The sequence below is a fragment of the Hyperolius riggenbachi genome, chromosome 3 (genome assembly GCF_040937935.1).
Source record: "Hyperolius riggenbachi isolate aHypRig1 chromosome 3, aHypRig1.pri, whole genome shotgun sequence".
NCBI lineage: Eukaryota > Metazoa > Chordata > Amphibia > Anura > Hyperoliidae > Hyperolius > Hyperolius riggenbachi.
This window is the reverse complement of record NC_090648.1, coordinates 97272755-97288919: the sequence shown is the minus strand read 5'-3', so window position 1 is coordinate 97288919 and position 16165 is coordinate 97272755. Positions and strand designations below refer to the sequence as shown.

Genomic DNA, 16165 nt, shown 5'->3' with positions numbered 1-16165 from the left:
AAAACTGGGACCGCAAGGACAAGTACTTGTTTATCGCAACCAATCTGGATGGATGGAAACCTTGTACTGGGAAAGAGGGGGGGTTACAAAGTAATTGCAGCTACCAGGATGTCATGCTTATAATCAATACTGCCCAAGTCACTGAATAACAGGACTTAAAGGACAACTGAAGTGAGAGAGATATGGAGGCCGACATAATTCCTTTTAATCAATATCAGTTGCCGGGCAGCCCTGCTGACTACTAATACTTTTAGTCATAGACCCTGAACAAGCATGCCAGATATCAGGCGTTTGACAATATTGTCAAACCTGACAAGACTAGCTGCATGCTGGTTTCTGGTGTTTCAGACACTACTGCAGCCAAATAGATCAGCAGGGGTGCCAGGCAACTGGTATTGTTTAAAAGGACAAAATATTACAGCCTCCATATCCCTCTTACTACAGTTGTCCTTTAAAGGGAATCAAGCACCACTTTTCTTTTCCTGGTTAGCTATAGGAGCCACCATGCCCTTCTAGCTGCCCATTATTTATCCAGGGGTAGGTGTGAAGATAGCATCTGTGACTTCTGCAAACTAGCTGAGTTTTTGTTTGCTCTTTGCTAATGTGTGCAATAAAAGAATTACATAAGTCCTTATATGCCTAAAACTACACTCCTTCAGCAGACCTCTGAAGTAGGAGGAAGTAGGGTAATAAATGCCTCTAAGCGTTTAAATGCAAAAACGTTGCGTTTGGGGGCGTTGCAGCGCCTGCGCGGTCAGGCTTTCAGTAGCCTTTGCGTCCCGTTCCGATGCGGTAGCGTTTTTTCTTCCCCTAGGGGGGGCATTAGCTGTCACGGTTGGCCGCCCCCTGGAAGCTACATATCACTTCCAGGGGCAGCTCGAACGCTAGCGAAAATTGGGACCCGAACGCCGCGATTGTGTAAACGCGCGCAAAAGCTTGATGTAAACGCTCCCATTCACTTGAATGGGAGTGTTTACCGCGATGTTCTGAACGCTAGCGGTAAACGCCCTGCAAGCGTCCGTCTGAACCAGCCCTCCCTGACAAGCTGACGCATTAAAAACGTCCTGTTAGAGCCTGTTAACGGCTCCAGGACGTTTTAATGCGTCGTTCTATCCCGCCGCCGCTGTGCGCGCCTTCCCCGCCACCGTAAATAGTTGCCTTAGGGACTTCGCTTTTTAATCTACATTTTATGAGGGTATATCACTATTAGTTTACTACATAGGGGCTTGTAATTATGGACTGCATAAAAAAAAATTACACCTACTGTATATTTCTCAATAGTATATTGTCACCATGCATTGTCATAGGGACATAATTTAAACAGTAATAATTGGGACAAATGGGCAAATACAATTTGTGGGTTTTATCCACAGGAGAATGTTTTATTGTAAAACTAGAATGGCCAAAACCTGAGAAAATTATTTTTTCCCCCCATTTTTTTCTATTTATACCATTAAAATGCATTTTGAATAAAACAAATTCTTAGCAAAATGTACTAACCACAGAAAGCCTAATTGGTGGCAAAAAAAATTAAACAAGGTATAGATCATTTTGTTGCAATAAGTAGTAATAAAGTTATTGGCGAATAAAAGGGAGGAGCGCTGACAAGCGAAAGTTGCTATTGTCCGTAAAATTCCCTATTGGGTGAAGTGGTTAAAGTACTAGTGCAGCTATTAAGTAAAGGTGCCCATACAGTGATGACTGATCGAATCTGCTGGTAGTTGATGCCTTATGCTGGGCATACATGGCTCGATGCCCCCTTAATCGAGCTGCTGATGGCTCGATTGATAATATCAGACGTGCCCGATTGACGCAGGGATCGATTTCGCGCTCAATCCCCGCAGGTGGACAATAGCGGCGAATCAAGCGGGAGATGAGAAGCACCAGCGGGGACGAGCGGGAATCGATTCGGGTGCACGCGGCGGGAGTCTATACGGCGGCTAATCGGCCGCCGGATCGACCCGTGTATGCCCAGCATTAAAGAGGCACTGAAGCGAAAAAAAAATTATGATATAATGAATTGTATGTGTAGTACAAGAAAGAAATAAAGAAACAAAACATTAGGCGCTGACACATACGTCTAATATTGTTTCCAGTACAGGAAGAGTTAAGAAACTCCAGTTATCTATGCAAAAGAGCCATTGAGCTCCACAACGAAAGTTGCAGATAGCTCTGTCTTCTGAAGCTTATCTCCAGTGTCTGGCACTATTTTTTTTGTGAAGTTCAAAAGTTCACTAGCCTGCTCTGTAAAATCATTTAGAATGCTTAGTGTGTAAACTGCAATTATTAGAGAATGATGCAAGGTTATGAAAAAACTATAACTTAAAATAAAAATATGAGAATATTTTCTTTGCTACTAATGTTCTATTAATTATCCGTACTACACAATCAATTCATTATATACATTTTTTTTTTTTTCGCTTCAGTGTCAGTATTTAGAGGGATTTTAAGACAACATTATGGATATCAACGGACAGAAGAGCTAGCGTGAAAAGGGAACAGGGGCATGGTGGTAGACAATTGCATAGGACCTCACAGCCAGTGACAGGCCCCCCAGGGAAAGAAGGACCACCGCTATTAAGATCTACACTGCATCAAACTAATGTCCATGAACGCAGCGCAGATTGCCTTTAACGCTGCCCAGAAGTCGTAAAAATCTGAAACCAAAGTATCACAAAAAAGGGGGCAAATAGACTATTTTTTTATTTATTTTAATAAGTGGCCACAAGGTGGCATGAGGAATCTGGACTTTGCTTTGCCAACTGTCATAAGGAAAGCCAGGCAAAATGCAGAAACCTATAAAAGCTGGCAGCTAGAAACGAGAGAAAACCGGTTTATTTTCCAATTCCATTGTTCATACAGCATCAACATATCACAAAGCCCTCTGCAGAGAATGCTCTGCCAATAAAGTCAGGCTACAGACACAGAAGTCATTTTATTGTTGGAAGGCAGGTCATTTTTCAGGGCTGTTATTCGCCTGAAGCCTAGTCCCTGAGAGACTCCGCAAATAATGATGATGCTGTAAAAATCAAACCTGCCCAAATCAGCTGACAGGAACACTGCTACAGTACAGAGCTGCTATCACTGCGGAAGCTGCTGACAGAGCTCAACTTTACAATCAGCCCATGTCACAAAACATTACAATCTTCCAGTAGTACAGCCATATGGCTCATACACATGGGAAGCAAAAATCGGCTGAAATAATGAATGACTCACGACTCATCACTCAAATATCGTGCAGCAAGAGATCAACAGATGGGTGATACGAACGATCTACGACAATATATCCGTCCAGATAGACTTGAGTGGTTAAGGTGCCCATACATCTAGCGATTTTGCTGTATTGTTTTATCGAATTAAGAGGTGTGTGCCAGTATGGCCATACAATGAAAAACGGCTGATAGGCTGAATCAACCGGCTTAGTCGATTGAGCAAGATATCGGTCGATCACACAGAATCCAGCTACTGTTTACATATTCAATCGACTCAATCGATTTTTGTATTCAGAGCATGGAAAAACAACATCGGTAAGATCAAATGTGAAGGTGAACCGCATAGGATATCGCTTGTAGTGTGCGGGTCACTAGTTGCTCGATTTTCAATCAACCATACTGAAGTCGATTTCCCTATAAAGTTGATCGCTTTGTCGATTGAATCACAATCACTAGATGCATGGCTACATTTACCGAGCAGTTGGAACAATTCATGTCACTAACAATTTAGTGCTGACCATAGATGTAATCCCAAGTCCCTATTAAAGGCATTACACTATACCCCTGAGAGTCTACAAAAATATTAGTATATTTGTAGCCTGGTGTAGTGTTTAAAGGGAACCCAAGGCAAGATGCATATGGAGACTGCCATATTTATTTCCTTTTAAACAAAACAGTTGCCTGGTAGTTTGCGGATCTTTCTGGCATCAATAGTGTCTAAATCCCACACCTGAAGCAAGCATGTGGCTAATATCGTCAGATTTCAGTCAATGCACTAGATCTGCGTGCTTGTTCAGGGTCTATGGCTAAGACCCTGTTCACACTAGGGATCGCGAAACGCTAGCAAAATCACTAGCGTTTTGCGACAGGGATTTTTTGTGACATTTCACTGGACATTTTTGATCGATCACGATTCACTTTTTTTTTTTAACATTTCAATAGCGACCGCTCTAAAAGCGTTAAGCAGCGCTGCCTGCACAGTGCTTGTGTTAACCACGAATCGCAGGCAGTCGAGTCCCGATCCTTCTCTGGCGGCAGACCGTATATGCGTGTATGAGGCTTGAGGCCAATCGTCGGAGGAAATGCTGTTAACTTGCAAGCATTTCTTTTTTCAAGTATTTCATTTGGTTTTCACCAGAGACCATGTAAGCAATCCAGTTGAGGTCTGAGCACCGGCATATTTCCTGGTACAGCCTACCTGGGCCACTGTCAATGGATCCCTGTATGCGATTACCATGCAGATCAGTGTTCTCCCCAGAAATTTTTTCCAGCCGGGTGGCATGAAAAAAGTAGCCGGGTGGGGTGAGAGGAGAGAATGCAGGGCCGGTGCTTCTGTGAGCAACTGTGCTTACAGCAGAGAAGAAGGTGAGCAGATGACAGCCAGGTGCTCATCAAAACTAGCCAGGTGGAGCACCCAGCTAAAAGAGCCTGGGGACAACAGTGCAGATGACATCCTAGCTGAGATTCAAATCCTGAACCCGGTGTATAAAGGCAAGATACTTATAGAGCATGCAGATTTAAAGGTAACCTAAACAGAGAAGGATATGGATTTTTCCTTTTAAAATAATACCAGTTGCCTGACTCTCCTGCTGATCCTGTGTCATTGAAGTCAGACTGGATTAGCTGCATGCTTGTTTCAGGTGTGTGATTCAGCCACTACTGCAGCCAAAGATCAGCAGAACTGACAAGCAACTGGCATTGTTAAAAAGGTAACATCCATATCCCTCTTAGTTAAGGTTCCCTTTAAAAGAAAGTGGCTCAGTGATCAACCTTTGCCTTGTGAGTTTTAACCTGAAGCTGCATGTGCAGTGAAGCATGCAGTATAGAGTGGCTACTACTGTACCACAGTGCTTTCTACTATTCATACAACTTGCACAGCCGACTTTTAAATAATACAATTTAGCCACAGTGAAACAATGTTACTGCGCTCCACACCCCTGACAGACCAAAGTCCATTTTCAGAGCCAGGAATTTACACTGTCGAAGAAAAACTCTTTTCCATTCCTATAGTGCCACCAGGTGGTGAGAGAAGAAAATACAAGAAGACATTTGGCAATGCAGCACAAGAACTGATTTATGCTACAACTGTCTACCAAGCCTTGCTCTATAATATTTCACTGTGAATTTCCAGGAAGCTTCGCTTCTGCAGACGGCACCTATGATTGGATAAAACACTCACCGCTGTTTCCACAGTCTGCACACGATATAAGTTCTTCAGGTTTCTTCTCACGATTATGTTCTTTTGTTCCCAGACAAAAACTGCATATTGGGATCGGCTCAGCGACTGGCTGCAGAAGACAAAACCACAACAGGGCAGGTCAGAATAAAGTTGTGATCAGCTACTTTTAAAGCATACTATTTATAAATCATAGTAAACACTGACAGTTCTGGAGCTCTTATTATAGATAATCTGTAACATCCATAATTACTCATCATGAGGACTCTGGACACAATTTTCCATGTACTATTATGGCAAATTCCTAAGGCAGTAGAGAGCCAAAAGCAATTTCACAATTGTAAACCCCCCCCCCCCCCCCTCCCCAATGGAATAAGTAGCATTGCTGACTCCCTTACAAAAATAAAATACCAGTATCTGATTGTTCAAGCCATGCCAGATGTGGATTTAATAGACCTGAACACTTGCACAGGACAGAAGGAAACCAGAGAGAAATGCACCCTGTATGTATTTAGAGAGTTTAGCCTGTCTAAATCCCCTGTCATCTGTGACTAACAGGTGTAATTTGATCTCTCAGCTGTGTCAGCTGGCTGCATCAGCAGAGCAGCTAATTTGTAAACACAGGATGTTAGCCTTATGTCTGCTTCCATGAAAGCAGGAAGTAGACACACTGCAGATTTATTGTAGGATTTGGATCAGCTATAAGACATTTTTCCTTAAAGGTTATTATGCTGTTGCTTATCATTTAGAGCAGAACGGAAGTTCTGAGTTCAGGTCAACTTTAAATAGTGCACTGTGTACACACACTAGATTTGTAAAGTCAAACAATTGTTTATGATCACTTTGGTAGACTACACAACATGTATACAGGCATCCTTTCTCATGAATATTTCCCCACCTCGGAACAGAACCCCCTCAGCTCATCCTCCACCCCCATATAGGAAAGAAATGGCAGTTCTGCAGAGACCAGAAGCTGATTCGTACAGGGATCAAGAAAAACCAACCAAAACAATCACAAACAATTCTTTCAAACAATAGTAAGACTTGATTGCTAGCCTACGAAGCAGCCTGAAAGGTAGCCATACACTTAGACATTGCTCCGTGCTGCTCTCTCTTGCACTCACGCATGCGCAGTACAGAGCAGCCTGTCTAAGGGAGCACTCTGCTTCCAAACATTGCTGAAAACTCCCACAGCAGCGGAAGTGAGCAGACTGCTAATAGAGGATTCAGCGCTGGAACTCGGGCACTGTGAGGAGAATGGCAATCAGGGGTGTATTTATATTTACCTGAGGAGCCCATGTGGCTCGTGGGCTCCCTCGCTGCCCCCACCGGTCACTCAGTTATCTTCTAATCCTCTCCGGTAATCAGGCCGAGCCAAACGTGCAGAAGAGTGTGGCGGCAAGGGAGCCCACAAACTTCATGGGGCTGGAGGAAGCCCCAGATAAGAATAAATACACCCCTGATGGCCATCTTAGGTTTACTTTAACTGGTTGCTGACAGCTCCTCGCCAATTGGCATGAAATTGGCATGAACGCAGCGGCAGCCCCAGGACCGCTCAACGCTAATTGACGTGAAGTCATGAGGCGGGGTTTTGCAGGAGACAGCGTGCGCATCTTTGCTTGAAGGCTGTTAGACGGCAAAACCAACGTCTATTTACACTGTACAGCGATACAATCTACAGCAACGCTGTACTGGGGACAGCCGTGTGACACAGCTGTACCCCTGGGAGCACAGAAGCGATCGGCTGTCATAGGCTGATGCCCATGACAGCCGATCGCTACGATTGGCTGGCGGGGGGAGGGATTGTAATGACGAAAATATATATGTATTTTAAAAAAAATTAACATCCTAGGAGCGATCAGAGCCCACCAACAGAATGCTCTGTTGGTGGGCTGAAGGGGGGGGGGGGGAGAAGAATCACTTGTATGCACAGTTGTACGGCCCTGCAGCGAGGTCTTAAAGCTGCAGTGGCCTAAATTGTAAAAAATAGCCTGGTCACGGGGGGGGGGGGGGGGGGGGGGGGGCATACCAGTTGCCTGGCTATCCTGCTGATCCTCTGCCTCTAATACTATTAGCCATAGCCCCTGAACAAGTATGCAGCAGATCAGGTGTTTCTGACATTCTCAGATCTGACAATATTAGCTGCATGCTTGTTTCTGGTGTAATTCAAACATACTGCAGCCAAACAGGTCGACAGGGCTGCCAGGCAACCGGTATTGTTTAAAAGGAAATAAATATGGCAGCCCCCATATTCTTCTCACTTCGGTTGTCCTTTAATACAAAGCGTGCATACAGGAATAACGCAATCTGTAACAATGCAGTACTGTGAACAGGCCCGTGGGATTGTATGGGCAGCGAGTTCACCATGCAGAATTATTCTGCAACACAACTGAGCACTGAACTAGCCAATGTGGTAACATGGCTTTAAAGTGGACTACAGACCTCATAATTCAGGACTCTTAATTCTTCGGAGTCAGGTAGCCAAGGTTACTTAAAATTGCAGCTGATGACTAACTTTTGCATTGTTCTCCAAAACGTCAATGGAGCTTGCTCCTAAAATTTCCTTCCAGCTCCTGGATTGGACATACTGCCTTCTGAGCTCCCTCTAGCAATGTGGCCACCCCTGCTTTACCCTAAAGATAGCGGGCTAACAAGCACCTTTATCCTGGCCACCCAGACTTCCTAGAGACCCCGCACTGCAATTTCTGTGCCCTGTCTGCTGAAACTGGGCCAATAAACCGAAGGTCTGCCGAACCAGCAGAGAGTGAGGTTTCTCCATTAACCACCAGGCAAGCATTCACAGAGAAATACTATTGAATTTACAATTCAATATTATGCTCAGTAGAGAGTATTTGCTGTGATAATATCCTCAACGTAATTTTTTTGCAATGCATTTTAGAACGTTAAAGGGAACCTGAGTTGAGTGATAGGGAGGCTGCCATATTTATTTCCTTGTAAGTAATACCAGTTGCCTGGCTATCCTGCTGATCCTGTACCTCTAAAGCTGCATCTACACGCGTAGATAAGATCCGACAGGACGGATCTTGCTTCCGCCGATTCCCTGCTCGTTCCCAGCGAGGGGACAATGGCAGGGAATCGAGCGGAAGATAAGCAGCGCCGGCGGGGAATCGAATCCGGCGCACGCGTAAGAGGCGATCCGGCGGCTAATCGAGCCGCCGGATCGGAGCTGCATCTACGCGTGTAGATGCGGCTTAATACATTCAGCCATAGACCCTAAACAAGTAGGCAGCATATCAGGCGTTTGACATTTCTTTCAAATCTAGCAAGATTAGCTGCATGCTTGTTTCTGCTGTTATTCAGACACTACTGCAGCCCTATAGATCAGCAAGGCTGCCAGGCAACTGGTATTGTTTGAAAGGAAATAAATCTGGCAGCCTCCTTATCCCTCTTGCTTCAGTTCAGTTGTCCTTTCTATTTTTAGGGAAATCAGATTTTTATTTATTGAATTGCTGTAAAATTGGATCATTTGATTGCATCATTTGTGGCCACCTTAATTCCTTATGTTCTACCTCAGCCTCCTGCGGTGACATGAGAGGAATGTGGAAAGCAGCAACTGCATTAAAGAGGAGCTGTCAGCCATACCATCTCAGAAAAAAACAACAACACGTATATAAGTGGATAATTACTTGCTCTACTTACATAACATGTATTGCACTGTCCACGTTTTGATTTTAGTGATTTTTCTGCAGTAAAAAAAAAAATGCTTCTTAGCATTTCCCATTTTACGTGCGACTATTTTGAAACCAAATCTGATGTAATTTCCTCCCTTAGTTTCCTCTCCCTTATTTGCCCGCCCTTCACTATAGAAGGTGCATTGTCTCAGCATGAGAAATATTGGCCAATCAGAGAGGAACAGAGGTGTGGGAGGGGAAACCAGGAGGGAAAGAGGCTTCAGCCAATCAGGCTGCATTAGTTAAGGCTGAGGGGAAGTAGAGAAGCAAAAAAAAAAAAAAAAAAAAAAAAAAAAGACAACCCAGCATGCCCTGCAACTTTTTTTGTACCAAATTAGAGTCCGGTAAACTGGGGAATGATCATTTATCAACAAGAAACGTAATAGTGATTTTAACTTTTGGATTGCCTGGTTAGCATACGTGTTACTTGTTTACCAGATAAAAATAAAGAATTGATTTTTGATGTTATACCTGGCAGTTACTCTTTAAATATGCTGCCAGTCAGCAGGAAGGTGTGGCTTAGTTGGTCTCCACCCCCCACCTGCTACTCATGTCATTGTAAGGGGCTGGGTTTACATTGAGGAAGGGGTATTGGAGGAACTTGCGAAAGTGAGCTGCGCCTGCATGCCTGTATTGAACAGACTAGCAACAACCCACTGCAATACTAGGTACTTCAATTTTTATAGCAAAATTGAATGTTTAATTAAATGTTATAGCTATTAAATGCATTCAGAATAAAAGGTCCTTGAAAGGTTTTAAGGACTATCTGTAGTTATGAATGTAACTGCAATTAACCTGGTGTCCCTAAGAATTCTACTTAATGCTGCTACTAGCCCTGACCCCATTACCACTGTATTACACTGAAGAAATGAATATGAAATTCTGGGAGCAGTGTCTCCAATCACAATCCAAGATTCAGTAAGTAACATTTAGGAGCCAGCTCCAGTGACACCAGTTACAGAAAAAAGCTTAAAGGACACCTAAAGTGAGAGGTAAAATGTGGCTGCCATATTTATTTCTTTTTAGACAATACCAGTTGCCTGGCAGTCCTGCTGGTCTCCTTGGCTGCAGAATCCGGATCACACACTGGAAACAAGCATGCAGCTAATTCAGTCAGACTTCAGTCAGAAGCCTCTGATCTGCATTCTGGTTCAGGGTCTGTGGTTAAAAGTATTGGAAGCAGATCAGCAGGAAAGCCAGGTAACCTGCATTGTTTAAAAGGAAATAACTTATTCAGCCTACATCTCTCTCTCTCTCTCTCTCACTTCAGGTGCGCTTTAAGGGTGTTAAGTAATTTTTAGCAAGTCCTGGGTACTTGCCTTGTGGGATATGTCCAACCTAGCATTATAGGTCATTGTAAAGTATGCCTCACTATATGGTCGCAGCAGTAAAGTGGGTTGCGCCCATTGCAGTGGGACTATGGTAGCATCACACTGCAGTGGACATTTCAAGAGTGTAAGTTGCCTCAGCCTATCACAACAGTTACTACTGTTACTTCCTATCTACAGAAGGAATGGGAGGAATAAGGTAGGAGCAGAACTTTAGAGGCACTGAATGACCTTAAAGCGCACCTGAACTTGTGCACAGCACACAATGAGAAGTCTTTATTCCCCATACTAGTCGACCTAAACCAGTTTCAGGCCTCTTGCAAGCGATTCCGATTCAGTTTGCTCCCTGCACACTGCAAATCGGAATCTGATTCGTATGTAAAAACTGATTAAAAAGCGGAATCTGAATCGCTTGCAGTGTGCAAGAGGCCTAAAAACGAGCTCTAGGTCTCTGTCACACCGCCGCATGTCAGTGCACATGCGCACACCCCCCCGCATTACTACATCAGATGAGCGGGAGGAGAGGTGGAGACGGGCACCAGAGTTCTGTAGGGACTGGAGCAGTGCCAGCCTGTAGGGTGTTACAGTAGTCAAGACAGAACAGTTGCATTTTTCATATAAACTACAATTTGTCTCTGCAGAAGGATGATCAGGAGGGGAGGGGGGTGTTCTTTGGGAGAGAACAGCCACCAAGTTAACAGACTGAAATAGCAATGCATGCCAGTGAATGGGACTGAAAAAGAACAAACACACTAGAGCTCATCCAGCAGTAAATATGGAGAAAGCTCTCTCTCTCCACTAGGTATTCAGGACAGTTGTGAAGTGTACAGCCATTGTTAGTAATTTCCCTCTGAAACCATTTCCCTTTAAGGTCTGGCCCAGCTCCCAGCTGTCCCCCGCTCCCTGGTTAAGTGTCACAGCTTGCAGCAGATGTCCTCCATCTGCAGAGAGAGGAGAGCTGAGAACCTGAGCCAGGACTATGGGAATAGGAGAAGCTTGTTTATCAGCTGAGAGATCCCGCGGCCGGAGACATCACACACTGATACTTGTATACACAGTCTCACTGGCAATTTATATACACACACACACACCTTACGGGGAGGAAGTATATAACAGGAAACAATACAGTGTGTGCATGGGCAGAGTGACACACAGCAAGCACAACAATCACATGAAGAATGTATATAGGATTCAACCCCTCATATGAAAGGAATACTTCCCTAGTTCAGGGGAAAAATCCTCATCTGCAGAGAGTGACTGCATGTCTGAGCTTATTCTGTATTCAGAATGAGGACAGGTGAGACCCGGCTGGTTACTGAAAACAATGCCACGCATTTTCTTTTACTACATTACAGTTACCTGAAATTGTGTTTGTGCCAGGTGACAGTTTAGGAATGATAGCTGTACAGGCATGCTGCTTGGTTTCCAACCAAGAAGCCTGTTGTAATCCATGGACAGAGGACGAAGGAACCCTAGCAGGAGACACCACGCTGTGACAATCATATTGGCGGACAACTGAATATGATCTCATATGGTGGATTGCTGAATGGAATGCCCACGATGCTGGTAGCCACTTGTTTTCTCAATAGACTCCCATTAACAATAATGTGTGTGTGTGTGTGGGGGGGGGGGGGGGGGTAACAAAAAAAAAACAAAAAAAAAGTCTATTATGCACACAAAGGAAACCTGCATCTAAATCCTATGAAGTATTACAAGCCTGTGAAAGCACTATACACAGCATGCCATTTTATGAATACACCATGTATGGCGGTGTTTCAACATTTCGGATTGTATCCCCCTGTACTCACCAAGTACCCCCTGGTATAGTAAACATTATCACGTGTGTGTGTGTGGTGTGTGGTGTGTGGTGTGTGGTGTGTGTGTGTGTGTGTGTGTGGTGTGTGTGTGTGTGGTGTGTGTGTGTGTGTGTGGTGTGTGTGTGTGGTGTGTGGTGTGTGGTGTGTGTGTGTGACACTCATAGCACATAATTGGTTCTAAACAATTTCCAAGCATTTACTATTGCTTTTAATCAGCTAACACACTAATCTGGAGTTGTTTAAATGAGATTTATTTTCTAAAACTAAGTTTTTTTTATTCTTGGTTAAGTATACCAAGCCCGAGTACCTCCTGGAGCCATCAGAAGTACCCCCTGGGGTACGCGTACAGGTATGATATTGCACTTGTGTGTATGGATTGAGGTATAAATTATGCCTGCCCTTTCCTGCCTTGTCAAGCTGCTCCCATTGGCCAAATGTCACTGGTTAAGTCACTTAAAGAGAACCTGTAACAAAAAAGTTCCCCTGGAGGTACTCACCTCGGGAGGGGGAAGCCTCAGGGTCCCAATGATGCTTCCCCCTTTCCCTGTAGCTGCAGGCAGTCCAGCGCTGGCTCCCCAGAAGTGTCCCAGAATCCTCCCTCGACAAGCCTGAGAAGCGCTGATAAACGCCGATTTATTTACCTTTCCTGGCTCCAGCGGGGACGCTGTTGCGGCTCTCCGCACAGAGACAGGCGAAAATAGCCGATCTCTGTGGGGTCCTCTCTACTGCGCAGGAGACTTGAGCCTGCGCAGTAGAGCGGCCCGACAGCGATCGGCTATTTCTGCCTATCTCAGAGCGGAGAGCAGATACTGCACCTGCGCTGGAGCTGGGAAGGAAATTATTTACATCCCCGCTGTTCGGGGTGCTTTATCGCCGCTGCGGGACCAAGGAGGACAGAGGAAGCCTCAATAGGATCCAGAGGATCCAGAGGATCCAGAGGCTCCACCCCCCCCCCCCCCCCCCGCAGGGTACTTTACAGGATTTCTTTAAGATAGGGTTTCCTGCGAGAGGGATAAAACTGTTCGGTATTAACTGGCTGGATTTGCAACGCTGATCAGCTGAGCTGAAGTCAAGTACTGCTTGGCGGGATTATACAGCAGTCTAGGAGCAGTCCAAACTCCTCCTACCTGAATTCCACCATCACATTCAGAATATAGTAAGGGCTCAGCCACACTATAAGCGCTTTTCTGAGCACTTTGTGATTGATCAGTGCTTACTGAGCGCTTTTCAAAAATTGCTCCCATTCACTTTCCTTAGAATCGCTGCGATATTTACGCGATTTTTAATAAAAGTGAATGGGAGTGATTTTTATAAAGCGCTCAGAAAAGCGCCTAATAGATCAGATAGATAAATTTCGTCATGCTTAATATTTCTCCCGATCGTTTCAGTGCTTGCTTTCTAATAGCAGTTAATGGAAAAAGATAAGAAAAACGAATGAAGATAAGAGAATCGAGTGCGAAATAGAGTGTGGAATTGTGCCAAAAAAACGATCGGGTGGCAAAATCGCACGAAAAAACCTTAATATGTGTACCCAGCATAAGAGGTGCTGAAAGGGAGAACCAGCCAGTCAGAGCTGACTCCGCCCACCTTCTCCCTATGCTGCACGGGGAGGAGTATTAGAGGGTGGGGAAATGTCAGATGATGGCTCTGTACAGAGGAATAAATTCCCCCACCTCTAGCAGCTCTATTCTGTGTACACAAATCTGAGTCAGGACTGACTTTTCCAAAAGGAATTTCCCTGGAACAACTGCATAAAAAGTAACACATGAGTGAGTCACAGCATAGTCTGCTATTTACTGAAGATAAACAAGAGATTAAAGTTTTGCATTTTTTTATTTATTTTTTTTAGCACTAATGACATCACTTGTATGCTATGCACTTGAAATCATTATAGGAAATATATAATAGTATATTTATCATTAATTACTTAAATCAACAACTAAACATTTTAAAATCGCTCTTCTGCTGTAGCGCATCAGCTTGTCTCACATCAGTACCTAGGAGGGGGGGGGGGGGGGGGGAAATGGGGGAGTTTTGTAATCATAAATGCCAGACTAAATAGGTGGCTTTTCAGTTTAGTTTTAAACGCGTCCCGGGTTAAAGCTGTCTTGATTAAGGCATTATTTGGCAAGGCATTCCACGGGGTACGGGCAGCATGACAGAAAGCTCTGGCTCCAAAGGTTTTTAGTTGAACTCTGAGGGTGGTCAAGTTATTGGATCCTTTTGCTCTGAGGTTGTGCAAGGTGTGACAATTGCAACAAATCCTTCAGGTATCCGGGGCAAAGCTCATGTGGGGATTTAAATGTTAGCATATTGATCTAATATAAGGGGTTAAGGGACCCATACACTGGTCGATTTCAGCCATTGATCGATTGAGGAATCGATCGGAAATTGATCCTATCAAATCTATCGATCAATTTGCGGCCAATTTCGATCGATTTGATCTATATGACTGGATGGAAAATCTAGGTCGATCTGTTGCTGGCAGCAGATCGATGGCCCATAGAGTTGCATTGGATCGAATGTTTAAATAATGCATTTAAATCGATTTCCAATAAATTTAGTTCTGAAATCTATTGAAAATCTGTTCCCTAGTGTGTGGCACACATCAGATTCGACTTGACAGGCATCTGACAGAAATCGGATGGTCAAATCTGCTGCAAATCGATAAGTGTATGGCTACCTTTAGAGGTACCATATATAAAAGAAGTTGGAGCTGGAGGTTAATTGAAGGTTTTATGTGCAGATTCCAGAGTCTGGCATGTAAAACAAACATTTATCCAGAACCACTTTTTAGCAAGAAAATGTAGCACTAATTGTACAAAGTGATGTATTCCAGCTGTCAGACAGCTTCATCAGCACAAGGCATGGATTTCCACAACTCTGAGGAAGCCTTTATATTAGATTTATGTTTATATGGTGCCATTATCTTGGAACTTGAAAACAAAATACACACAAAAAAAAAATAACAGGTATACCAGAGGCACAGCAGCAGACGATCACGTGCTGCCTGTGTACACGTGTGGACATATGTACTTGGGTGCAGACAGACAGTTATAGGAGGGGTGGAAGGCTGCTTGTGATTTATGACAACACAAAACAATAGCAGAGCCCAAACTAGAAAGAGCCAGTCGGTCTTGTTGACAATGTGATGGACATAAAAGAGGGGGGCTGTGGCAGCTGGGAAGAGGTCATCTTCCCCCTCTGGAAGGACACATGTGCGGATTAAAACAGCCCTGGAGACACTGGAAACAGGAAATGTTCCTTGCTGCTTCTCTATGGCACCCAACACATAACAAACCAGGTATATAAATAGCTCAGGGATACTCCTCACTGCTAACATCACCTGACTGGTGGAAAGTCAAAGGTAGCTTCCTCATCAGTACACTGCATTTACATTCCCGCTAATGGCTTCACATACATTGCTACCAGGACAAGTAACACGCAGCGTTTCCATAGCTGTGCAGTGGGTAATCTCATCCACAAACGTGACATATGTAGTAACCAAGATCACTAGCAATCTAGTGTAGGGAAAATAGTATAGTGAATAGAATGTAATCAATAAAATTGCTTCTTGTACAATATTACTTAATTACAGCAGAATCCTTTTATAGTACACTGCAAAAGGCAAGGAAAAGTAGTTTACTATATCAGAATTGGTCATACACTGTATATTATACAGACACATTTGCTGGGACCTGAGGACGGAGTTTACTATACCCACAGGTTTACTATATCAGAGTTTACTATAACGAGGTTCTACTGTATTTCGTGAGTGTTTGCCCATTGAAAAAAAAAAAAAAAAAAAAACACTTTCCTGAAAATAAAGTACATTCAGTCCCATTGATTGTGTGAATGCTGCCGTCTGCTTGTTGTAAGTACTTTTATGCTTGCACTTGAGCATTTATACTTTATCTGTATATATGTCTGGATTGCTGCC

At 43.9% G+C, this 16165-nt stretch overlaps 1 protein-coding gene across 1 annotated transcript in view; it reads right to left on the bottom strand.

Moving 5' to 3' along the window:
- The window catches only part of KAT6A (lysine acetyltransferase 6A), a 95035-nt gene that overhangs the window by 60463 nt on the left and 18407 nt on the right, over positions 1–16165 (bottom strand). Inside the window, exon 3 of the mRNA XM_068274644.1 lies at positions 5392–5500. Coding sequence (XP_068130745.1) covers positions 5392–5500 — 109 coding nt within the window. The remainder of the gene's footprint in view (positions 1–5391; positions 5501–16165) is intronic.